The 27,664-nt window shown below is 37.4% G+C and overlaps 1 protein-coding gene across 1 annotated transcript in view; it reads right to left on the minus strand.

Annotated features, from left to right (window-relative positions):
- LOC139465989 (uncharacterized) overlaps nt 1-27,664 on the minus strand; it is a 232,491-nt gene that overhangs the window by 134,109 nt on the left and 70,718 nt on the right. Inside the window, exons 12-39 of the mRNA XM_071248005.1 lie at nt 27,454-27,531; nt 25,502-25,528; nt 24,717-24,894; nt 22,699-23,078; nt 22,537-22,560; nt 20,828-21,394; nt 18,746-18,790; nt 17,761-18,372; nt 16,953-17,519; nt 16,555-16,656; nt 15,703-16,314; nt 14,895-15,461; nt 14,513-14,599; nt 13,661-14,272; nt 12,853-13,419; nt 12,471-12,557; nt 11,619-12,230; nt 10,811-11,377; nt 10,427-10,498; nt 8,781-9,389; nt 7,548-8,114; nt 6,607-6,648; nt 5,643-6,209; nt 5,066-5,167; nt 4,641-4,676; nt 3,531-3,968; nt 3,390-3,441; nt 1,493-1,531 (exon numbers count right to left, since the gene is read on the minus strand). Of these exons, the coding sequence (XP_071104106.1) occupies nt 1,493-1,531; nt 3,390-3,441; nt 3,531-3,968; nt 4,641-4,676; nt 5,066-5,167; nt 5,643-6,209; nt 6,607-6,648; nt 7,548-8,114; nt 8,781-9,389; nt 10,427-10,498; nt 10,811-11,377; nt 11,619-12,230; nt 12,471-12,557; nt 12,853-13,419; nt 13,661-14,272; nt 14,513-14,599; nt 14,895-15,461; nt 15,703-16,314; nt 16,555-16,656; nt 16,953-17,519; nt 17,761-18,372; nt 18,746-18,790; nt 20,828-21,394; nt 22,537-22,560; nt 22,699-23,078; nt 24,717-24,894; nt 25,502-25,528; nt 27,454-27,531 (8,815 nt within the window). The remainder of the gene's footprint in view (nt 1-1,492; nt 1,532-3,389; nt 3,442-3,530; nt 3,969-4,640; nt 4,677-5,065; nt 5,168-5,642; nt 6,210-6,606; nt 6,649-7,547; nt 8,115-8,780; nt 9,390-10,426; nt 10,499-10,810; nt 11,378-11,618; nt 12,231-12,470; nt 12,558-12,852; nt 13,420-13,660; nt 14,273-14,512; nt 14,600-14,894; nt 15,462-15,702; nt 16,315-16,554; nt 16,657-16,952; nt 17,520-17,760; nt 18,373-18,745; nt 18,791-20,827; nt 21,395-22,536; nt 22,561-22,698; nt 23,079-24,716; nt 24,895-25,501; nt 25,529-27,453; nt 27,532-27,664) is intronic.

A 27,664-nucleotide genomic window follows, 5' to 3' on the forward strand; every position in this document is an offset into this window, starting at 1 on the left:
AGGGGATGAAAAAAGTGGAATTGTTGAACAAAATGTGAACTCCAAAACCCAAAGATAGTTGTGCAAAGTATGTGCATATAAGACATTTTAGGAAACAAAATGAAAGCAATTTATAACATAGGTACATGAGGCAAATTAGGAAACAAAAGGAAAGCAACTGATAATGTAGCTGTATTAGACAAGTTAGGAAACAAAGTGAAAGTAATCTATAATTTAGGTCTATAAGACAAGTAAGGAAACAAAAGGAAAGCAACTTATAATGTCGGTGTATTAGACAAGTTAGGAAACAAAATGAAAGTAATCTATAATTAAGGTCTACAAGACAATAAGGAAACAAAAGGAAAGCAATTCATAATGTAAGTGTATTTGACAAGTTAGGAAACAAAAGGAAAGCGAAAGATAAATAAGGAATTAAATTGGGAATCATTAAGACTAACTAATAATGGAATCTTAAAAAAATGTCATAGATTTGGGAGGAAACATAGAGCTAAATTGGGTCTATAACCTGCCACGAATCATCATTATAAGTATGCATGACATACATGGCTGAATGGAACAAAATGAAATTTGGATACAGAAATATGGCATCAGGACATTATCATGAATTTAACTTACATTACCAAATGTAGCCTTAGGGCATTTTGGATGACATACAGTCAATGTCCCAGAAAATGAACCAATCTGATTCCCTGAGAAAAATATCTTTTTTAAGAATTTTCTTCAAAATATCATGTTTCTTTTGCTGTCTGTATCTTGAAATTGGTTTCTTTATGTAAGCAATCATTTATGCTATTGATGTTACCATACATGTCTCAAGTTGTACATTTAGCTGCCTATACACCACATTCTGTAAACATATTTTCTACCATATAAATATCTTTTTGAACGTGGACAAAGTTGCTCTAGACAAAGTGAAATAGAGAAAAATAACTCAGAGAATTTACAGTTGACGTACTGAAGTGGAACATATTTACACATATAGTACCATTTAATCTTAGACCATGATTAAGAAGAAAGAGAATCACAAATACATCAGACAAATCTTGGAGAAATGGACAGTCACACTGAACATATAGATACAGTATATTGGTACATGTACAACGCTACAGTCATAAGATACAACTATGCAACCACCAACCATGACAGTGTTTAGACAGCGGTAGTGGTCGCTCTCAGACAATGACAGGATGACAGAGGAAACGCCAACACATGTACACACAGCTAAAATACATTAACAAGATTAACATAGAAGCAGTACACAAATACACATCAGGCATTACTATTAACATACTATATATATAAATGAAAGCAAAAGGTTTAAAACTTATTTGAAATTATCATGAAAGTATATAAATCTGTTCATGTGCAGTTTGATATAAAAGCTGATGTTACAAAGTTACAAATAACTGTAATGGTCATTAATCAGTTTATTGCCTTTTTAATTAACAGTTGAAACTTTTGGAAAATGAATTTTAACTCAAAGCTTACTTACTTGGACGCTTCTTGGGAGGTGGAGTCACTGGAATAGGAACTGAAAGTAAAGCAAACAGTTTTGGTCTTGAGCTGGCATGAACTACAGAATAGTGAGCAAGTTGGGGATTGCCATTGTTGTCTCATTAAACAACATTCTGAGAGTTTGGATTGTGCGAATGTTTTTTAATGCTGCAGTTCATAATATTCAAACTCTACCATGGCAGCTAATATCTAAGAGAGTCTGGACCAGGCAAACCCATTACTGAAAGTAATGTAGGGAGAATAAACAACTCGGGGCTGTGCCCCTCATGATTTATTCTCCCTGCAGTGTTTTATTGTATGATAAACATCTTCGACTCGTTGTTTAGTTCTTAAATAAAATCAATTATAAGACAATACAGGATGGAATATATTAGAAGTAAAATATGTCCAGGCATCATCTGTTGTCAAATAGACAATGGTTAACATAAAATGTAAAAATAAATAACAAAAAATAAATGCATTTAGACATATCTACAAGGAATGATTGTGGGGTTAAATTTGCATTTATGTTGTGATAAAAATATCTGATAATATTGTCAGAGTAAAAATACCCCATAAAATCAGATGTGAGAGGAAATGTTGATATAAAGTAACATTTAAATCATATGTTTTATTCTGAAACATTATTTATTCTTCAATTATTAATAAAGGCACAGCTGTATAATAATTATTAATCTGTGGTAAAGGCCTGCCAAAGATGTTGTGTGCTGCAAATGTAGGCATACCTCCAATTTTATCACATTGAAGTCCATGTTAGTATGAAAACTATTTGTTCGATTTGCATGCTGCAGTTTTTGAGAACTTGTGGGAAATAACACAAAGGCTGATAAATAGAATGAGTTTGCATTATTTCACCGATGTGATGACACAATATCTCGCTGTTTTCTGATGTTGGCAATATACCGTTTTTATGGCGATTTTACTGCTATCTTGAATCCTGTCAATTCATGTTTTAGTTGAAGACAGAACAAATGTTGATATTCTAAACTAATAATCACTACAAATTATGTGAAATATATTCAGTAGTAAACGTAAACTTTTAGCTTGGCTCCATCTCTCCTTGTCACTAGTTGTCGCAGGGCAAATAGATCCGGGAACCAGACCAGAAGCGACAGGTTGGACCGTCGCTTTTATCATTTCAAAAGTAGAGTTATTGCTCTTTGGAACAAAAAGATCACCCATTGTTATACCGTTGGAGCACTTGACATTGCACCCTTGTGATCTAACTATATGCATAACAATTCTGGGCCTGACCAACATGTAATGGACAACAGATAATGCCTTGACATATTTTGTAGTCAAATTTCAGAAAGATGCAGAAATGGCTCAGTAATGGGTTAATATGTCTGTCATTGGAGACATGTCTAAAATTGGATTAGGACCCTGTAGGCAAACTCAGGAGACACAGGTGCTGGAATCATTCGTGCTAAGTTTCATAGGCCTTGAAGTTTCTCAGAAAATGTGGACATGGAAAACGTGCAATGACAAAAGCTCACTTGACTGTTAGTCAGGTGAGCTAAAAATAAAGCTTGTCTCTTTTATTATGTCATGTAAAAAATAGACTCAGTCTTTGACCTATCGTATTTCGAGATGTCATTTCTTTACGGGACATCAAATTTCCATCTCCAAATTTTGAAAATTATGAATCCAAGTTTCCAAGTAATAAATCATCTTCTTGAGAACACATTTTGTTTGACTATCTGTTATAATAATAAAAATACACATTTCTAAAGAAGCAATTCAACTAAAGAAAGATTGAATCCCTATTCATATGTTAGGCTTGATACTGTTTCCTGTCATGTGGTGTCAAACATGTGATATCAAAGCATTTCATATTGATAAAAAGATAATAATGGTAGATGGAAAAATCTTACTTGGACACCCCTTCCTTAGAGAGTTGAAGACTTGATCTCTCATATTCTTCAGCTCACTGAACTCCTGAACAGTGAATCTGTTCTCTTCAACAGGTGGGGAGGCAATTCCATCAATTTCCTTGGTGTCTGTCAGACCAATACCAATAACATACATATGGATATTGTCATCTCTGGCTTTCACAGCCTCTGGAATTGTCCTTCTGGCATTGATATTCGACACACCATCAGTGATTAGGATACAGTAATTTTTCACGTCAGGTCGGTCTCCTACTGCTGCCAAGAACATTTGGGTTCTCATAATGTTCAGTCCACCGTAGGTATTGGTACTTCCGTATTCATAAGGTATGTTGTCAATGGCCTTGTAAAGCGCTCCTTTCTGACCTATGTACTGATTCATCTGGAACTGGATGGAGACCTTCGTACTGTAGATGACCACACCAACCCTGACCTTATCATCATCAATGTTAGCAGGGATAAGGAAGAATTTCAAGAAATCCAGCATGAGTTTGAAGTTCTTTTCTGTTACACTGGTTGATGCATCCAGTACAAAGACAAGGTCCATCTTAGTGTCTGTACAATCTGCAACAAGAGGAAAACATTTTCCCTGTACTGAAGAGTGTACAAGGATATATTGTTTCAAGAGACTGTTAGTCTAAAAATATTTCCTTGAAAATGACTCTTACTTGGAACTGTTTTTGTGATCAATAACAGCTTGAACTATTGCAAAAAACAAACAGCTAACAACCACATATTTTATTTAGCGGCGGTGCGGTGGTCAATATTTTGAACAAAAATTATGAAATAATAGTCATAAATATTTTTGCAATATGGCTGCCATGGTAAAAAAGTCTTAAACAAACCTGGTACTCTGAAGGTAACCATCTCACCTACCAAGTTTCAAACCTCTGACCCTTCAAGCTTTTTAGAAGAAGACATTGGAATTTTTCTTGTGTTTAATCAAAGATACCTGGCACCTATATTGAAATTTTCAATTTTGATACCTTGAAAAACTTGAACCCTGTAACAACATGAAGCTGAAACCATGAAGACATTTCAGAGAAGTCAGAAATGTATGGCTGGTTGTGGCAGACAACTTTCAATGACATAAGCTCACATGGCTTTTAGGCCAGGTGAGTTACTACTGAAATGTCAAGTCTTAATCAAATCATATTTTAACCAATGAAGATTATTATCCAATCTAACTGCTTCCTAAAATTGTCACTTATAATTAGTTTGCTGAAATGTTCATACCTTTCCTTTCACCTCCTGGGAGTGGAATCATTATGGCTGAAAAGACAACTCATACAATAACATCACAAAGGAAAGCACAATGTTGAAGCATCAGGAGCAGCCTGATTAAAGCCAAGCAGAGCAATGCAGAGCAATGCAGAACAAGCAAAGGAGCATAAGCAATGCTTGCATTTGGGAGAATTTACCTGGTTTATGAATTGGGACAAATATCTTAAAGAGATACATTTCAAAATATGTTAGGACTACCTGACATAGGAAATTCAAATGTACTTAGTTCTGAAACATCATGATTATTCAAATACCAATTTGTATTCATGAAGCCAGTCTGTTAGGCAAAAGGTGTTAGTATTAATTTTGAAACAAGACTAAACAGCAAATGATTACCATTGGTAGGAACTTAATAGTTCAATACCAGTGATATGATCATGTCAGTATATGTGTTATGTCAAAGTTAGACGTCGCAGCTGATGAAGGAGGAGCTGGATGAAGGTGTATATCAAGATGTACATAGGCTTCCTCTGAAGGATCTGCAACAACAAAACCAAATGTAAGAACTTGTCCAATGCATGACAGAAACATACTCAGCAAAGATGTCAGGTAATGGTAGTTATCTCGTACTGTAAAGGAGATAGCGCCATGAACAACATGATACCAATACATCTTCACTATGCTGAGTGTGTGACTGTCATGCTTACACATGCCAACGGAACATTTGAACATTCGGAACACTACCCTGGAAGAGAAATTCATATTAAAGCAATTATGTACGTATGGTGTTGTGTTGTTTGGAATCAGTTTTTTGTATCAAAACTTACCCCTATCTGAAATGGAGGATGGTGTAACATGTCTGTGGATGATGATGTGGTGAAATTGAATGTGAGTAACGAAAGACAGTACCCATCACCATAGTGACACAGGGTTATGGCCCACAGTTTTCACAAAATCTGACACAGAACAAATACAAGATCCCATTGAGGATACAGACACAACACACAAGCAAACCTGTGCAGAAGGAACTGAACACTCGTTGCTGTAGATTATTAAGTTGAGAGAAATCCTCCACAATGAATCGATGCTCTTCCAAAGGCGGGCTTGCCATTCCATTGAGCTCTCTTGTATCTGCAAGCCCAATTCCAATAGCAAACAGTTCAATTCCTTCTAATTGTGCATCCTGAGCTTCAGGGACAGTTCTCCTGGCATTAATATTGGACACACCATCTGTCAGAATAATGGCAATGTTGTGAACATCTTGCCGGTCACCACTTTGTTGAGTAAATATCTCAGTCCTCAGAGATTTGATTCCATCAGCAGTGTTGGTACTACCATATCTGTAGGGAATATTGTCTATGGCTGTAAGAACCTCTGTCTTAGAGGTGTAGTCATGCAGGAGGAACTCCACATGGACTGAAGTACTGTACAACACTACACCCACCCTAACATTGCCATTATCAATGTCAGCTTGAGCTAAGAAGTTCTTGACAAAGTTCAGAACAAGCACAAAGTTTGGTTCCGTGACGCTGGTAGATGCATCAATGAGGAACGCTAGATCCAGGCGAGTGCTGCTGCATTCTGAAAGAAGAAATAGTATATCAATAATTTGAACACAATAGGGTAAACATTTTCATTCTAAATTTTAGCGTTACTAGAAATGAGGTACAGGTATAGATGGTGAAACAATTCCTGAGGAAACCTTTGTTAAGGCTCCTCCCAGGTTCTCTCTCCAAACCTCCACCATCTTGATAAAGATGTTGATGTTAAAAAGTCAATTGTTTGGTTATTCATTCACTGCATCTTGTCCTGGTAGATTATTCTGTGTTCTTATTATCAAGCACAAAAAAAGGTTTATTTGCTGAGGAGCACCAGCAAAATGTTAAAGATGTCTGTTTATATGCAGGGTTACCTACATCACTGCCTGAAACATGTTTACTAGAAGATACTGACTGCAAATATAGATAGATTGACACACCCTTAGATGTTGTTGCTGGAGGTGGCAGTGTTGTGGTAGGGACTGAAAAAAAGAGAACACAAAATAAATAAACTACAGTGAACACATATGTTTGATCCTCTCCAAAGGACTACGGAATCAACAAGAAAAGATGATTGGACAGTCCAGTGATTATGGAAATGTTTTCCCCCGTATATATAATCAAGTGTGAAAATGTGAAAACAATTGTTGTCCTCTGACATGATATTGCTGAAATAACTGCCTCCTTGGTGTAGTAGATAGAGTATCTGCCTAGAGAGCTCATAGTCAGTGGTATGAATCTCTGGCTGTGTTATAATAAAAGGTGTAAAAGGAGAAAGAACAAGAAATGGTAGGTCTCAAAGTCAGTATATAATGTGCGAGTCAGGTATCTATATATGTTAAAGTGCAGCATTGTATCTCAGTATGCTGTCAATAAAAAGCACCTGTTCCTGGAATATTGCTAAAAGTAGTGTACAATCTCACCATCTCACTCAAAAACAAGTCAAAGCAGTTGTCTATAATAGTTGTTTCACATTCATTCAATCTTATTTATAAAGTACAACTTTTCAAAACAGGCATTATTTTATTTTTAAGGACATTTTGTTCACTCAAATCTACAGTTAACATTATTCCACAATTAAAGCAAGATAGGTAAATTTCCTTAATGAGTGAGTGAACTCTGGGTTGAACTTATATCAGTTATATCATGTAATGCCAACTTCATTCTATTTTGTAAACACAACTTCTAGGCATTTATATCCCATGAAACCCATGATGCTGACAAAGCCCAAACATTTGGTACAAATCCAGGATCTAAACCAGCATGCAGCAGATTCTTGCATGGCTAACAGATGCAACTCTGCACACAAAATTGCAGCATCTTAGATTTCCTCCATGAAATAAGTAACAAAATGAAATATCAAAAATGAAACAGAACTCACTTGGGCAGAAAGATGAAAAGACCTTGTCCCTGAGTTGCCTGAGTTCACTGAAGTCTTGAGCTGTGAATCTGTTTTCATCCAGAGGCTTGCTGGCTATCTGATCCAACTCAGTTGTATCCGCCAAGCCTATTCCTATGGCATATATGTGGATGCCAGCATTACGAGCTTTCAGAGCCTCAGGGATAAGCCTTCTTGAGTTTATATTGGAAACACCATCAGTGATGATAATGGCAATATTTCTTACACCTGGCCTGTCACCTCTTTCTGGGAGAAACATCTTTGTCCTCATTGTGTTAACTGCACCATAGGTATTAGTGCTTCCATATTCATAGGGAATATTATCTATTGCCACATATACATCTCTTTTACTATTGTACTCATTCAGATGGAACTGGATGAAGACTTTTGTACTGTAGATAACCACACCAACTCGAACATTACCAGCATCAATGTTGGCCACAAACAAGAAGTCTTTCAAGAAATTCAGCATCAGCTTAAAGTTCGGTTCGGTCACACTGGTGGAAGCATCCAGAACGAATATCAAATCTAGCATAGCATCTGCACAATCTGGAATACGAAAAAAATCTGTGAAAGAACTGTACGATATCTCTAAAGCATGTTTCAGACACATAAAATCAGAATCTTGGCAAATCTGTGATTTGAACCCAAGATCACAGGCTCTTGGCAAGCCCAAGTGACTAACCTGTTCCAGCACCTAAGACAACTTGGCTACCCATGTCAACACACTGAACTGAGTAGAGTAATTACCAATCAGTTTCAAAACTGAATGATAAAATATGATAAAGTTTCTTGCTTCTTTTCATAAAAATCATCAGTAGATGAAAAGAGGAAGCAGATGCAGGTCTTAGTAAAACCCAGGGAATGGGTATGATGCTGCCAAACCAATGACATCATAATCATGGCAAATCTGTGATTTGAACCCAAGATCATAGGTCCTTGGCAAGCCCAAGGGACCAACCTGTTGCAGCACATAAGACAACTGGGCTACCCTTGTCAACACACTGCATTGAGTAGAGTAATTGCCAATCAGTTTCAAAACTGTATGAACAATCTGTCAGGAATTACAATGAAAAGAGACAAAGATACAATACATTTCTATTTCTAATAGCACGCTCTCTCTCTCTCTCTCGCTCTCTCTCTCTCTCTCTCTTACTTAGTCTCAAACGAGTAGCATTTGTTTTATGCCAGCACTCTTCAGCTAATAAATCTTACCATCTAATATTGGTGGAAGTGTTGGCAGAGGCTTTGCTGGTACTGGGCAGAATGAGGAGAAGACTTTGTCTCTAAGGACAATCAATTCCCTAAAATCTTGAACAGTGAAGCGGTTTTCCTCAATAGGTTTACTTGCAATGCCATCAATCTCCCTTGTGTCTGAAATTCCAATGCCAATAGCATAGATATGGATGCCCTTTCTTCTAGCCTTCTTAGCCTCAGGAACTGTTTTTCTGGCATTGATATTGGACACACCATCAGTGATCACAATGGCAACATTTTTTACTTTGGAACGGTCTCCTGTTGCACGAGTGAACATCTTCGTCCTCATTGCCTTCAATCCTCCAAAAGTGTTTGTGCTGCCATATTCATAGGGAATAGCATCAATGGCACTGAAAACATCTGTCTTGGTGGAATACTCATTCAGGTGGAACTGAATATATACCTTGGTACTGTAGATGACAACGCCAACTCGAACATTACCATCATCAATGTTGGCCACAAAAAGAAAGTTCTTCAAGAAATCCAGCATGAGTTTGAAATTGGGCTCTGTGACACTTGTGGATGCATCCAGAACGAATACTAGATCAAGCTTGGCATCAGCACAGTCTGAAACAGAATAACATCAACAAGGGAATTACTCATCTTGTCTTAGTATCTAGTGTGTGTGGCTGCTTGTACTAGTTTGGACTAATGCTGATTTGATAGAGCAAGCCCACTGAGATACCATGATGCTGTTTAACATGAATACCTCACTCCGAACCAACCAGTCCTTGTTTTAACCCAATAATGTCAAGCACCAAGCTGGGTAACAACAAGTACAATCTTTTAATGTCTTTTGGTATGACGTGGCCGGAGATCGAACCCCAAACCTTCTACTCTCTGGGCGGACGCTCTTCCACTAGACCACAGATGCAGTCCACAGAAAGATGAAAATAGCATGATCATCATGAACAATATCTACAAATATTTATATTTGGCAGATGAATAGTCAGTCTATTAATCTTTAAACAAACTTTGGATCATTTTTCTTTTAGTTTCATATATTCTAGTTTATTTAATAATACAAAAGTAACAAAAGATATATTTCTTGGGTATTGGTAATAAAACCTGTTAACCATGCTTTTTTGACTTACAATAAAATGGTGTGTGCTTATTTCCTGTATTTTACACTTACATCTATTCATGGTCACTTTAGCTTTATGATATGCTGTAGAAAATTGGTGTTATAGTCGCTTACAAAGCTCAAACCTTCTCCCATTCATTTGGAAAGACACAAACCTGAGAAACAGTTTATTATTGGTATGTAGCTTATTTCTGAGAATAATTTCCTTTTGATGTTGTTACTTATCTGCTCAAAAGGTTCAGCTCTGAATGTTATCCTGGGAAACCCATTGCTCTGAAATGTGTACACATTATAACAAGTTGGGCACAGGACAGTTATGATACATTCTTTTGCACTGAAATTTGCAGATAATCAAACCTATTTAGTGAAAATTACTTGAGGCCCAATGTCACCAAATACACTTCTATTATCCAACCATCCTTTGATGCACGCACTTAGCCTTATGATAAGAGTATGGCAATCTGCACTGCACCAACACAGTGGTATTGTGTTACAGTCCTTGTGAGTGATTGTATCTTACCATCAAGTTTAGCTGGTATTGTTGGTAAGGGTGTTGTTGTTGTGGTGGTGGTTGGAGCTGTTGTTGAATGAACTTGAAAAATAAACAAGGTTCTGATTAAAGTTCATTCAAAGTGCAGGAAGATAATGAAGTTCATGTAAAAGTATATCTCTTTTATTAAGCACAAAGCAATGGCTAAATACAAGTTTACAACATTAAAATACATTCAATTGTCACATCATATGAAATAAATAAAATATAATATTACAGGCTTGAGTTCAGTACAGCTGAACACTCATCCCTGGAGTTAAATAGAAATACTGTGCTGTGTTTTTCTGTATACAACACAGGAATGAATTAACCAATAAACATACAAACAGTATTGCAGATTTGAGAGCAGCATACCTGAACAAAAGGAAGAAAACACTTCATCTCGCAGACCAACAAGTTCATCAAAGTCCTGAACAGCAAATCGATTCTTCTCAATGGGTCTGCTTGCTATCCCATCCAACTCTGTTGTATCAGCCAAACCAATGCCAATGGCATATATATGGATTCCTTGCTCCCGCACCCTTTCAGCTTCAGGAATTGTTCTCCTAGAATTTATGTTTGAAACACCATCAGTGATGACAATGGCAACATTGTCAACATCTGGTCGGTCTCCTGTCCTTGGAGTGAACATCTGAGTCCTCATAGTGTTCAGTCCTCCATAGGTATTTGTACTTCCATACTGATAAGGTATTTGGTCTATGGCTACATAAACCTGGCGCTTGGATGTGTACTGACTCATTTGGAACTGGATGCTAACTTTGGTGCTGTAGATCACTACACCAACACGAACATTGCCATCATCAATGTTGGCTACATACAGAAAGTGTTTAAGGAAATCTTTCATGAGAATGAAATTCTTCTCTGTGACACTGGTGGAGGTGTCCAGAACAAAGACAAGATCCAGTTTGGCATAGGAACAGTCTGAAGAAACAAGACAATATCAAACTTGATGAATTAACAACTAATCGGGGTTCAAATAGTTTTAAATGAAGCTAAAAGAAGCCCATGGACAGATATCATTCATATGATTACAACATGATGCCAAAACCTTTCAAGGATTTCTGAATGCAAAACAAACATTACAAAAAACAGAACCTTTGTAAAAAAATATACATGCAATTTCTAGTATAAGTTAAATTGAACTATAAACCATGTAACTTACCTTGAACTTTTGGTGGTAATGTACGTGGAACTGGAGTAGTGACAACTGGACAAAATGAGGTGAATACTTTGTCTCGCAGACCTCTGAGCTCTTTGAAATCCTGTACTGTAAACCGATTCTCGTTAATGGGCCTGCTGGCTATTCCATCCAACTCAGTTGTGTCAGCCAAACCAATACCAATAGCATAGATGTGGATGCCTGCACCTCTTACAGACTCTGCTTCTGGAACTGTTCTCCTGGCATTGATGTTGGACACACCGTCAGTGATCACCACAGCCACATTCTTGACATCTGGTCGATCACCTCTTTGGGGAACATACATCTGGGTCCTCATTGTGTTCAGACCTCCAAAGGTGTTGGTGCTGCCATACTGGTATGGTATTCTGTCTATGGCAAGAAACACATCTCTCTTTGTTGCATATTCATTAAGGTGGAACTGGATGCTCACCTTTGTGCTATAAATGACTACACCAACTCGGACATTGCCATCATCGATGTTAGCCACGTAGAGGAAGTTCTTCAAGAAGTCCAACATTAGTTTGAAGTTAGGCTCTGTGACACTGGTGGAGGAGTCCAGCACAAAGACCAGATCCAGTTTGGTACTGGAACAATCTGATCAGAAACCATGAAATAATAATTCAGTAAAGTCACATCAGTTCCAATTATTTCAAAAACTAACATCACATTCTTTTGAAAGAGTTGCGGTCAAGTAGTTAGATTATTCAAATAAGACTGATTCCATTCCTATTCTTATTCATATCTGACAAGGTGTTGAGGCTTCCTTATTTACATGACACTCAATTTTGTGTCACCTCATGATCATAATAAAACAGGTCGCTTAACCATACTTACCATCCACCTCAGGAGTAGTTGTTGTTGGAATAGTTGTTGTGGATGTAGTAGTTGTTGTAGTTGTGGTTGGGGCAAGGGTAGTTGTTACTGAAAAAGTATGTAGAAAACGACTTAAATATTTCATAACTTGATATAACATTGTCAGAATGGTTTGGATTGAAGATGCTTGAACAAATTGCACATGTTGTGCAAGAATTTGCACAACATATTAATTCAGCTTTTTATTCAGATTAGTTTTTAGTTTGCATAAAATATACAGTTCAGCTGAACACTCATCCCTGGAGTGAAAGGAAAAAACTGTGCTGTGTTTTTCTGTATACAACACAGGAATGAATTAACCAATAAACATACAAACAGAATTGCAGATTTGAGAGAAGCATACCTGAACAAAAGGAAGAAAACACTTCATCTCGCAGACCAACAAGTTCATCAAAGTCCTGAACAGCAAATCGATTCTTCTCAATGGGTCTGCTTGCTATCCCATCCAACTCTGTTGTATCAGCCAAACCAATGCCAATGGCATATATATGGATTCCTTGCTCCCGCACCCTTTCAGCTTCAGGAATTGTTCTCCTAGAATTTATGTTTGAAACACCATCAGTGATGACAATGGCAACATTGTCAACATCTGGTCGGTCTCCTGTCCTTGGAGTGAACATCTGAGTCCTCATAGTGTTCAGTCCTCCATAGGTATTTGTACTTCCATACTGATAAGGTATTTGGTCTATGGCTACATAAACCTGGCGCTTGGATGTGTACTGACTCATTTGGAACTGGATGCTAACTTTGGTGCTGTAGATCACTACACCAACACGAACATTGCCATCATCAATGTTGGCTACATACAGAAAGTGTTTAAGGAAATCTTTCATGAGAATGAAATTCTTCTCTGTGACACTGGTGGAGGTGTCCAGAACAAAGACAAGATCCAGTTTGGCATAGGAACAGTCTGAAGAAACAAGACAATATCAAACTTGATGAATTAACAACTAATCGGGGTTCAAATAGTTTTAAATGAAGCTAAAAGAAGCCCATGGACAGATATCATTCATATGATTACAACATGATGCCAAAACCTTTCAAGGATTTCTGAATGCAAAACAAACATTACAAAAAACAGAACCTTTGTAAAAAAATATACATGCAATTTCTAGTATAAGTTATATTGAACTATAAACCATGTTACTTACCTTGAACTTTTGGTGGTAATGTACGTGGAACTGGAGTAGTGACAACTGGACAAAATGAGGTGAATACTTTGTCTCGCAGACCTCTGAGCTCTTTGAAATCCTGTACTGTAAACCGATTCTCGTTAATGGGCCTGCTGGCTATTCCATCCAACTCAGTTGTGTCAGCCAAACCAATACCAATAGCATAGATGTGGATGCCTGCACCTCTTACAGACTCTGCTTCTGGAACTGTTCTCCTGGCATTGATGTTGGACACACCGTCAGTGATCACCACAGCCACATTCTTGACATCTGGTCGATCACCTCTTTGGGGAACATACATCTGGGTCCTCATTGTGTTCAGACCTCCAAAGGTGTTGGTGCTGCCATACTGGTATGGTATTCTGTCTATGGCAAGAAACACATCTCTCTTTGTTGCATATTCATTAAGGTGGAACTGGATGCTCACCTTTGTGCTATAAATGACTACACCAACTCGGACATTGCCATCATCGATGTTAGCCACGTAGAGGAAGTTCTTCAAGAAGTCCAACATTAGTTTGAAGTTAGGCTCTGTGACACTGGTGGAGGAGTCCAGCACAAAGACCAGATCCAGTTTGGTACTGGAACAATCTGATCAGAAACCATGAAATAATAATTCAGTAAAGTCACATCAGTTCCAATTATTTCAAAAACTAACATCACATTCTTTTGAAAGAGTTGCGGTCAAGTAGTTAGATTATTCAAATAAGACTGATTCCATTCCTATTCTTATTCATATCTGACAAGGTGTTGAGGCTTCCTTATTTACATGACACTCAATTTTGTGTCACCTCATGATCATAATAAAACAGGTCGCTTAACCATACTTACCATCCACCTCAGGAGTAGTTGTTGTTGGAATAGTTGTTGTGGTTGTAGTAGTTGTTGTAGTTGTGGTTGGGGCAAGGGTAGTTGTTACTGAAAAAGTATGTAGAAAACGACTTAAATATTTCATAACTTGATATAACATTGTCAGAATGGTTTGGATTGAAGATGCTTGAACAAATTGCACATGTTGTGCAAGAATTTGCACAACATATTAATTCAGCTTTTTATTCAGATTAGTTTTTAGTTTGCATAAAATATACAGTTCAGCTGAACACTCATCCCTGGAGTGAAAGGAAAAAACTGTGCTGTGTTTTTCTGTATACAACACAGGAATGAATTAACTAATAAACATACAAACAGAATTGCAGATTTGAGAGAAGCATACCTGAACAAAAGGAAGAAAACACTTCATCTCGCAGACCAACAAGTTCATCAAAGTCCTGAACAGCAAATCGATTCTTCTCAATGGGTCTGCTTGCTATCCCATCCAACTCTGTTGTATCAGCCAAACCAATGCCAATGGCATATATATGGATTCCTTGCTCCCGCACCCTTTCAGCTTCAGGAATTGTTCTCCTAGAATTTATGTTTGAAACACCATCAGTGATGACAATGGCAACATTGTCAACATCTGGTCGGTCTCCTGTCCTTGGAGTGAACATCTGAGTCCTCATAGTGTTCAGTCCTCCATAGGTATTTGTACTTCCATACTGATAAGGTATTTGGTCTATGGCTACATAAACCTGGCGCTTGGATGTGTACTGACTCATTTGGAACTGGATGCTAACTTTGGTGCTGTAGATCACTACACCAACACGAACATTGCCATCATCAATGTTGGCTACATACAGAAAGTGTTTAAGGAAATCTTTCATGAGAATGAAATTCTTCTCTGTGACACTGGTGGAGGTGTCCAGAACAAAGACAAGATCCAGTTTGGCATAGGAACAGTCTGAAGAAACAAGACAATATCAAACTTGATGAATTAACAACTAATCGGGGTTCAAATAGTTTTAAATGAAGCTAAAAGAAGCCCATGGACAGATATCATTCATATGATTACAACATGATGCCAAAACCTTTCAAGGATTTCTGAATGCAAAACAAACATTACAAAAAACAGAACCTTTGTAAAAAAATATACCCGCGATTTCTAGTATAAGTTAAATTGAACTATAAACCATGTAACTTACCTTGAACTTTTGGTGGTAATGTACGTGGAACTGGAGTAGTGACAACTGGACAAAATGAGGTGAATACTTTGTCTCGCAGACCTCTGAGCTCTTTGAAATCCTGTACTGTAAACCGATTCTCGTTAATGGGCCTGCTGGCTATTCCATCCAACTCAGTTGTGTCAGCCAAACCAATACCAATAGCATAGATGTGGATGCCTGCACCTCTTACAGACTCTGCTTCTGGAACTGTTCTCCTGGCATTGATGTTGGACACACCGTCAGTGATCACCACAGCCACATTCTTGACATCTGGTCGATCACCTCTTTGGGGAACATACATCTGGGTCCTCATTGTGTTCAGACCTCCAAAGGTGTTGGTGCTGCCATACTGGTATGGTATTCTGTCTATGGCAAGAAACACATCTCTCTTTGTTGCATATTCATTAAGGTGGAACTGGATGCTCACCTTGGTGCTATAAATGACTACACCAACTCGGACATTGCCATCATCGATGTTAGCCACGTAGAGGAAGTTCTTCAAGAAGTCCAACATGAGTTTGAAGTTAGGCTCTGTGACACTGGTGGAGGAGTCCAGCACAAAGACCAGATCCAGTTTGGTACTGGAACAATCTGATCAGAAACCATGAAATAATAATTCAGTAAAGTCACATCAGTTCCAATTATGTCAAAAACTAACATCACATTCTCTTGAAAGAGTTGCGGTAAAGTAGTTAGATTATTCAAATAAGACTGATTCCATTCCTATTCTTATTCATATCTGACAAGGTGTTGAGGCTTCCTTATTTACATGACACTCAATTTTGTGTCACCTCATGATCATAATAAAACAGGTCGCTTAACCACACTTACCATCCACCTCAGGAGTAGTTGTTGTTGGAATAGTTGTTGTGGTTGTAGTAGTTGTTGTAGTTGTAGTGGTTGTAGTTGTGGTTGGGGCAAGGGTAGTTGTTACTGAAAAAGTATGTAGAAAACGACTTAAATATTTCATAACTTGATATAACATTGTCAGAATGGTTTGGATTGAAGATGCTTGAACAAATTGCACATATTGTGCAAGAATTTGCACAACATATTAATTCAGTTTTTTATTCAGATTAGTTTTTAGTTTGCATAAAATATACAGTTCAGCTGAACACTCATCCCTGGAGTGAAAGGAAAAAACTGTGCTATGTTTTTTCTGTATACAACACAGGAATGTATTAACTAATAAACATACAAACAGTATTGCAGATTTGAGAGCAGCATACCTGAACAAAAGGAAGAAAACACTTCATCTCGCAGACCAACAAGTTCATCAAAGTCCTGAACAGCAAATCGATTCTTCTCAATGGGTCTGCTTGCTATCCCATCCAACTCTGTTGTATCAGCCAAACCAATGCCAATGGCATATATATGGATTCCTTGCTCCCGCACCCTTTCAGCTTCAGGAATTGTTCTCCTAGAATTTATGTTTGAAACACCATCAGTGATGACAATGGCAACATTGTCAACATCTGGTCGGTCTCCTGTCCTTGGAGTGAACATCTGAGTCCTCATAGTGTTCAGTCCTCCATAGGTATTTGTACTTCCATACTGATAAGGTATTTGGTCTATGGCTACATAAACCTGGCGCTTGGATGTGTACTGACTCATTTGGAACTGGATGCTAACTTTGGTGCTGTAGATCACTACACCAACACGAACATTGCCATCATCAATGTTGGCTACATACAGAAAGTGTTTAAGGAAATCTTTCATGAGAATGAAATTCTTCTCTGTGACACTGGTGGAGGTGTCCAGAACAAAGACAAGATCCAGTTTGGCATAGGAACAGTCTGAAGAAACAAGACAATATCAAATTTGATGAATTAACAACTAATCGGGGTTCAAATAGTTTTAAATGAAGCTAAAAGAAGCCCATGGACAGATATCATTCATATGATTACAACATGATGCCAAAACCTTTCAAGGATTTCTGAATGCAAAACAAACATTACAAAAAACAGAACCTTTGTAAAAAAATATACCCGCGATTTCTAGTATAAGTTAAATTGAACTATAAACCATGTAACTTACCTTGAACTTTTGGTGGTAATGTACGTGGAACTGGAGTAGTGACAACTGGACAAAATGAGGTGAATACTTTGTCTCGCAGACCTCTGAGCTCTTTGAAATCCTGTACTGTAAACCGATTCTCGTTAATGGGCCTGCTGGCTATTCCATCCAACTCAGTTGTGTCAGCCAAACCAATACCAATAGCATAGATGTGGATACCTGCACCTCTTACAGACTCTGCTTCTGGAACTGTTCTCCTGGCATTGATGTTGGACACACCGTCAGTGATCACCACAGCCACATTCTTGACATCTGGTCGATCACCTCTTTGGGGAACATACATCTGGGTCCTCATTGTGTTCAGACCTCCAAAGGTGTTGGTGCTGCCATACTGGTATGGTATTCTGTCTATGGCAAGAAACACATCTCTCTTTGTTGCATATTCATTAAGGTGGAACTGGATGCTCACCTTTGTGCTATAAATGACTACACCAACTCGGACATTGCCATCATCGATGTTAGCCACGTAGAGGAAGTTCTTCAAGAAGTCCAACATGAGTTTGAAGTTGGGCTCTGTCACACTGGTGGAGGAGTCCAGAACAAAGACCAGATCCAGTTTGGTACTGGAACAATCTGATCAGAAACCATGAAATAATAATTCAGAACTAGAAAAGTGTTGTCCAATTATGCAAACGCAGAAGCAGCCTCATCCCTACCATTTTCTGAATGCCCTAAGCTACTAAGAATGACCAGCTGATACTACAGTAGTGGCCCAATTACGATCCTAATTCAACTTCACACAAGAATATAATAGTATTCTATGTATGAAAGACAAAATGATAATAATTTTTATGGGCCATGACCAGTTGCAGGAATGATACTTTCGTCATATATTTTCTCTTGTCTGTGGGGAAATATATACAACCTGTTATAAGCAAAATTAACATTGACATGGTTTGAAAGATGCTGAATAAACTATGATTATTTTATGATTATATAGACTTACCATCACTCTTTGGTTGGGTTGTGACAGGTACTGAAGGTCTTTCAACTGAAACACAGCAGAAGATTACAAACATTTGTTACAGAATTTAAACTGAAACACCTCTGAAACACATTCTGACTGAAAAATATCTCATTTACATTGGTCACTGAAAGATAGTTTGTGAACAATATAATATTACATGTTACAATGTACCAGTACTTAAGAAAACAATGATTTATTGATGGCAAAAATGTAACACATTTGAGTTTCAAGATCTGGAAAAGTAGGAAAACTTGTCACTGATATTTGGGAAACTGACAACAAAAGTACTTATGAATGGGAAATTATGTCTTCATACTAACAGCCAACATATTTGTCAACAGAAATTTCATACTACATATTTCCAACATCAACCTTACACAATACATATGAAAATGCCTTTGGTACTTCAAAAACAAAGCTTATATGTGTCATTACAAGATAATAAGAGATTTAGACTCAATTTGTACATCCATATCTTTTAACTAGTTTAGACAAAAACACATGTAGTGCTTCTTTTAAAACTTAAAATACCTGGTCTATTTTTTATTGATAGATATGGAGATATGTACTAAACTGAATACTGATATATTGTTACTCAATAAAGTCACAAATCGGCCAACTTCTTTCCCTGGCCATGGTTTACTCTCGCTGTTAACATTTACATGATGAAAGGTGAAAAGTAATTTTTTTATAGAAGTCATTCTCTTATTAAACTGATTCATACCTCAAGATCACATTAACACATTTCACATTTATGAAATTCCAGAGACATCATGACAATCATCGCATCTGATGACAAGGAAACAGATCAATAACGTGATTCACATGTCAAAATATATCACACTGCTGATTTCACTCTAACATCCATGACCCATGGTTTTAACTTGACTTACAAAAGTAAGTTTACAGGGGACCAAATAATTACTTTCAAGGGTACTTGCAGGCAATATGAGGGTCCTGTAAAGTAATGAAATGGTGTAGGGTACTGTACACTTTGATAATTACTTTTGAGCCTGGAATGCCTCAATGATCATGTGGACAGTGGTCATGACTGATAGCTGAAATAACAGACACCCATCACTTCTCCTGATACTCTGTAGGTACAATGAACATTAATGTGCATCCCTCGGAACACAGTGTATTTATTTCAGTGTCTATTTTCTCTACAGACGTAAAACCTGGATAACTGGTATTTTGTTCTTACTGCAGGAAAAACAAAAACAATTGTCCAGTGTTAAAGTTATCCTCTCAGCAAGAAGAACCTTATTCTTTTAAAATAGTTTGCCCATATGTCAAAATAATATGAGTAAATGACAAGGAGAGAAAAATACACCAGAAGTCATAGCATAAAGTTGGCTATCAACAACACAACCTCCTTGGTTCATAATCATACTTAGTTCGTGGCTAAATAGTGAAAACTCTGCCATTATGGAAAACAATTACCCAACTCACTAACCCATGGTAAGTGCTGTTCTATTCAGGAGATTAAGTTCAGTACCTAATCACAGTCCTTTGCTTAGTATGTCAGAAAGATTTGATTGTTAACACTATTTCTGATATGCTATAAAACAGGCAGCTGTGATGTATTTTGCTTGTGAAACTGTTTGACATTCACATTGAGAAATTCTCTCTCATAAACAATAACAGATTGATTACAAAGACATCTAAAAACATCTATATAAATATATAAAAACTGTGAATATAATGACATGTTTATATATATATATGTATATATATGGACATTGATGTATATATTGTATATTATTAAAGCCATTCCCAGCATGCAACAATTATTAGACATCTGAACCTACACCAGCTGTTCCTGGTGAAGTGAAGGACATGAAAACACAGTGTGCAATACCCGCAACCAGTGCTGAGACAGGGGTTAAACAATGAAACACCTCCGCTGCAACCAGAGCTCAAATCAACGACGTTAGCAAGCAGACACCAAACATCCCAGAATGATCTGGTCTGTGATGATCCTGCCCGACAAGTGGGCGGAGAAACAGACGATGTGTTAGGTCACATGATGACGAGGACACCTATTGGCGTAGCTCCTACCTGGACATACAGATGTGAACACCTTTTCCTTGAGGGTCTGTAGCTCTTTGAAATCCTGGACTATGAATCGGTTCTGTTCAATGGGATCAGATGCCATACCATCAAGTTCCCTGGTTTCTGCTATACCTATACCAATAGCATAGATCTTGATGCCTGCCTTTCGGGCCTCTTCAGCTTCAGGGATGGTCTGGCGTGCGTTAATGTTAGATATGCCATCTGTTAGGACAATTGCGACATTAGGGACATCAGACCGGTCTCCAGTTCGAGCTGTGAACATCTCCTCTCGCATTGCTCTCAAACCTCCAGCAGTGTTGGTGCTGCCATACACATAGGGAATGTTGTCTATGGCTGTCATCAATTCACTCTTGGTGGAGTAGGCATTCATGTGAAACTCTACCTGAACTTTAGTGCTGTAGAGGACTACACCGACTCGAACATTGCCATTGTCAACATCAGCATAATCTAGGAAATCTTTCAAGAAATCCAAGACCAGCTTGAAATTTGGTTCTGTTACACTTGTGGATGAGTCAAGGACAAAAACCAGATCCAGTTTGGCATTCAAGCAGTCTGCAAAAAATGAGGGGTGAGGATGAATTGACTAGGCACTAAGATAAAGTCTACACAGACTCCTACCTTCTGCTGTGACTGTTCGTTGCAGCCTTCAGAGTGGCCATCAGGACCAGCAGCAGTCACTTCTCCAGCTTCTTCCTCCTCTGCATCCTCCATCGGGTCCATGAGGTTAAAACACTACTCTAATATTTCACACACATTGCCATAGCAACTCAAGAATGGTACCAAAGAAATTAATGAAAGTCAACATACATGTGCTGAAAGATTTGGATCTGATTGCTGTTACAGAAAATGAATAACGGAAAATGGTTAAATTCCTCCAATTATTTTTAAAGGTACAGCAAATTTTGATGTGTAAAGCTGAGTCAAGATCTTTTCACTTGAAACATGTTCATAAAACCAAAACTTTCAGCTTAAAAAACGAGTATAATAATGTTAATGCTTGTCATCGCCTGAATTTTTTCGAATTGCACTACTTACTGAATTGTAGCACTTTCTTACAAGTGTGTCATTTACTGTATTTACATCTCAGGAGACAAAAGCTAAAACATTACTAATACTTGTTTCATTTGGGAGCATATTTGACTATTCTACAGTTACATTCCATCTCTAATCAGCTAGTGATCTTGAGGGGCTGCATCCACGATTGCTAAAATCACTGAAAGAAAAGACATTCTCTCCAATGGTACTTTCAACATGGACAGATCAACAAGCACTTGACCTGCACTATTATATTCAGTTTTGTTCTAAAGTTAATTTAAGTAAAATATTTATACTTCATAATTTCAGCAGCTATTAATAATCAGACAAACAACCCTTACTTGAGATGCCATTTTTTTGGAAAATGTCAATATAACCTTGATTGTATGAGTGCTTCAAAACCTGGCATGCTAGTATGAATGTACCAGTGGTTTGGAAAGGTTTGCACATAAACCCCTGTAGTGCTGTTCATCCCAATTTTGTCAGGAAGTAGCACATGGGTATGCAGTGGTTAGTTCCAAAAGCTTCATGAAACAGGATAGACAGTTAGCCATAATGGGAAATTATGTATAGCAAGGGAATCTACGTTTAACCATGTGACCCAGGGGCAGAGAACTACCGTAACTGTAGTCCACTATCTCAATGGTCACATTACTTACTATCCGTCTTGCCTTTGGCTCGGACTGAAAAGAAAAGAAAAGAATAAAAGGATATGGTATTCAGTAAGAGTATTTAGAATGAAAGAGCTTTTTTATCATTAAGATAGAAATCTCAAATCAATATTTCAAGAACAAAAACATTTTATTTTAGAAGTCACTCACAGGCCTGAATTGATCTTCGGACAGAGTCTCCATTCCTCTCGAGCTCAGCATAGTCTGACACTGTGTGGATGTTGTTGGTATCTACTGCAGCCATCTCCAGCTGCGACTTGTCTGATAGGCCCACCCCCACAGTGTACACCCCGATACATGCTGCCTTCATCTGATCTGCCTCTGCACTGATGGCAGCACGGGGCTGATTGGCTGTAGTGTCAGTCACAAGGATAACACCATTAGGTACACCATCACGGTCACCATTAGCGGACGTGAACATCTTTTCTCGGATAGTTCTCAGCATTCTTGGTAGGTTGAAACTGCGTGTACGGGCTACTCTCTTTGCGAGTTGGTTGATGGCGTCTGCGACATCCATAGTGGAGGAATATCTAGAGCATTGTAAAAAAACAACTCTTCAGATACAAATAAAAACACCTTATCACATTAAGCCCCAAATTATCATTTTCTTTGTGTAATGAAAACCAAAAACCAAAAAGATCTAAGGGAATGAGGTGAGGAGTTCTCCCAGCAAAGAATAGTACAGCATTGTTTTAATTGACCATTAATCATTTTTCAACCAAGAATTACATTATGTTCTAGATACGGTAGATGAAAATATTTATGACTGCACGATTTATGGCCAATGAATGACCCCCATGAACCCACCCATCCCTCCGGATCTGCAACTGCAGTTTCAACTCAAATGAATCATGGCATGTCTAAGGGATGCAACTTTGCAAAGCAATTATTGGCACCTTAGACAACTGAGCTATCAGTGGCCCCTGATGTATACCAATATTTAAGTATATTGTGTGGGTTCAACAAAAACAATTTACCTGTATTTTGATATGATGAAAAAGAATGAATATTTAGTGGATAACTAACAATCTATGCAGCATTACAGATTATCTGTAACATAATCATTGAGTCAGGTTTAATTAATCAAGAGGGTCAATCAGGATTTTTAAAGAATTAGAAAATAATCAACACAATGCGAGAAATGTTTTTGATGAATGAATGATGAATTACAGAATTACAGATACTATTATTTCTGAGTCACTGGCAAGTCATCTACAGTAAACTACGGTTATAACGAACTAACAATTTAATTTTAGTTCGTAATAACCGTAGTTAGTTATAGGCATATATATACAGCATACATATATCAAATGGCTGGGACTAGAAAATAAGTTTGTTATATCCGTCAGTTCGTTATAAGCGTGTTCGTTATAAACATAGTTTACTGTATATTTTGTCAATGGATCTTTTTGAAATGGGGCAGTAGAGAAGCCTGGTGGTTAAAGCTGATGGCACACACATGGGTACACAGAGAAGCTCATACTTATGTACTCTTTTAAAAGTGAGGAAAAATGTGGGTCTGTCATTTAGTAAGGTCAACCAACTGTTCTAACAACATCACATGAAAACATCTTTGATGTCATCAACCATAGATGATATCATCTTCAATTGTCAGAAGCAATGCACTGATCTGACAAGGGGTGGCACGATTCATTGATGTATTGATGCATCACAAAACGATACTCCTACCCTTAGATCAGTTCATATATGTCTCAAATCTGTTTCGACTTTAAAAAACTCAATTATGTTCTTTATGAACAAGTCTGTTAATATGTTGAACTTGGGTTAGCATTACAAGCATACTTGGGCTAGCCTATCACATGAAAAATTGGAAAATCTGATTGCATAATAGTAAGTTAAACACAAACCAGTCAACAGTAACCTCATGTTAGCCGGGCCACATGAACATGTAGAATTCAATGCAAAAACAGTGCAAATTAAGCAACTGGATACATCATATCATAACTCCGGTAAATCAATATGTATGTATCAATATTTGAAATAGGCATATTGTGTCACCCCTAATCTAAAGTCATGGTGCTGTGTATAAGGCTGCCTAAAAATAATAAAACAGTAGGCATGAAGGAAGGTGAATAAAAAAATATTACATTGAGAAAATAACTTCTCTTAGTCTGGATAGTTACGAGGTAATACAAGTAAGTACATACCTGCTTAGTTGGAATGGAGTATAACCACCATCAACAAAGAAGCCGAGACGGACATTGCCAGAATCTACATCTGCTGATTGCACCAAAGATACCAAGTATGTTTTCAATTTGGCAAAATTCTCTTGGGATCCCTTTGGATTGAAGTAGATGGCAAAGATGATGTCAGCCTGAGGGCTAGCTGTATCAGAGAAAGGAAACAGGTATGATTATGCGAGTGACTAAATGGGATGTATCAAGGGTTTTATTGTGTATTTTTCGAAAATTGCACATGAAAATGACTTCCGGAGTCAGAGTCAGCATAAGATTTGAAATTAAGGCATCAGTTATTTGTTTCTCAGACCATTTTTATTAAAGTGACAATGCAGTGGACAATTTGTTTTAGGTCGGCATGAATGGTTTCAAAATTGAAATATGTAAGGGAAACGTGAAACAGTGAAGTTTTTATGCCATTGTTAAAAAATGAACTTACTATTTTATAGAAATTACAATGTTCTCTTATGGATGAAACATTCCATCATGCTACAGTGAATGATTTTCCTACATGACTCATCAGCAAAAAGTAAATTGGTGTTTGAGTAAAGGGGCTTCTACCACAATAACAGTTTAACAAAATACCTTAGATTTCGAAAATACTTATCTTCGAAAAAGTGAAATACTCCTAATCTACACAAACAGCCAACCTTTAGTATAAAGTGGAGTTCAGTGTAGTTTACATCATACAATAGCAGCACTGCACTTTGTATCTATATGTTCATATATTGGCAAGGGTTTTGTCTTTCACTTACAGGCCAAAGATGCACCACAAGCAGGTCCTGAAAAGATCCAAGAGATATTGTGAGAACAGAGCGCAATAATCATTAAATTTTGGGTGAGTATCAACATTCAGAAGATCTTATTGGTAAAGATCTTAAACAATTAAAATAATAACAGAGTGTGTTTTAGGTTCTGTGTGTTAATCATGAACAGTTACAAAGATTATGTTAGATCAAAATAAAATGTTAATTTTAACATGTCACAAACATAAAAGATTCATCCTAAAATCTAAAGAATGAAATAATTACATTTCCTGTGTTAGCTGTTTGAAAGAAGAAGCAACGATTAGACTTTACAGGGACATGATCTAAAAACATCTACATTTCCTAGAACTTAGTGCTAAGGCTTACCTTTCAATCAATCAGAGACACTTGAATAACTCTTTACAAATACATGCAAGGACTATTCTATTTAATAATTGCGTATACTTTACTATATATCCACTGAGGTATACAGCCATAGATGTAATTGTCATGCTCTGTTTATCTATTGACAATACATAAAACAAACACAACACTTACACTGGACAACATTTTACAACATACAAACAAACAAATATTTGAACACCATTTCACAATATACCACAAACAAACAAATATGTACATACACATAAATAGTTAACATCACAAGAATGAATAACTCCATTCAAAACAACATACTAACCTTCATTATAAAAAGTTGGAGAACAGTTAGTAGAAATGATATTTAAATAAGGGAAACGTTCAGTCCTGTATCAAAAAAACAATTATCATAAGGGTGAAAACATCATTCACAATAAAAGAAACAATGTGCTTACATACAGTGTAACACGTGAACAGTCAGTGTAATACACAAGCATCCAGTAAGAGACAACACAGAACATGAAGTCCAAAACAGACGTCAAATCCAGCGTGGATGTTGAAATGTGCCAAGTGCTATCAGTGCAACTGCCTTGAATTGGCCTGGAAAAGAGCTAGAGATGAGATGTAGTGACGTGATTACATCAAACCAGAGATGTCACTCCCATGCAAGATAATCCATGACACACACAATGTAGACATACTTAGTTCATATCATGCAGAAACACAACTGGTGCTTCTTCTTCAACATTTTCAAATTTCATGCACTGGCTTGGGTCTTGAAAATCCACAGTGAATAGGGTATGAAGTTGAAAAAAAGGGGATACCCGATAACTCATGCAGCTGAATAAAATCCTCCTTGTTGATGACTGATCCGAGTTTAGACTCATGCAGATTTGGGTAATGTGGCATGTACTCAGTCATTGAACTACCGTCTATATTGTAGTCCACATAATGTATGCACAAACTGGTTAACTGTTTCAAATGCATCATGCGTCCATGGTGTTGAAGTAACTGAACTAGGACACTTCAAAGGTGACATGCGCATTGCAGCACAATCTCCTATAATGGATATGACAATTGAATTAGAAGTGACTGATCTCTAGATGCTTTCATGCCAGTCTTCCGTGTACCTACATCACTCAGCAGACAATCCAGTTTGATATTCAAAGTCAGCTGCAGCTTTCATAGTATACTTAAACCTGGACATCTGAACCAATAACCATGCAGCATCCAGCTTTATATGTATTCTTGCTGCTACATCAGATACTGGCAGATTATGTGATTATATGAACATGTGAATAATCACTTTCAATGCGTCGATCTATCTAAGTCGTGGTGAGTGAGACCAACTTCATGCATCATACTGTCAAACAGAACTCTTCATTCTAGTGCTGCCAACTGCGCAACTATGTGATCCTGCTTCTATGTGAGTCACTGTACTTCTCAACTTGGTGAGTGCTTCAAAACCATGCATCGGTCATTCTGCTACATCTCGCCATCATGTGATGCATGTGATCACAGGTTTGCTCATGATGCAGATCAGGCAAGACAACTCTCCCTGCTTGCTAGTCTCTATGACTGACCTGGTTTAGGTGTTACCACTCCTGTTGGTTTTGTTGTCTGAGGTCCCCTTGTTGGAGGTTTACGTGGGGTTGAACTCACTGGAGTAAATGTGTATGCATCAGATTCATTCCCTTCCATGACAAAATTATACAGAAATAAAAATATATCAATAGGAATATGGAAGTGAATATGCCTTAACATCAGAGATGTTTTGATATCATTAACCCACAA

This window comes from Haliotis cracherodii, unplaced genomic scaffold (assembly GCF_022045235.1).
Source record: "Haliotis cracherodii isolate W230 unplaced genomic scaffold, xgHalCrac1.p SCAF_18, whole genome shotgun sequence".
Taxonomy (NCBI): Eukaryota; Metazoa; Mollusca; class Gastropoda; order Lepetellida; family Haliotidae; genus Haliotis; species Haliotis cracherodii.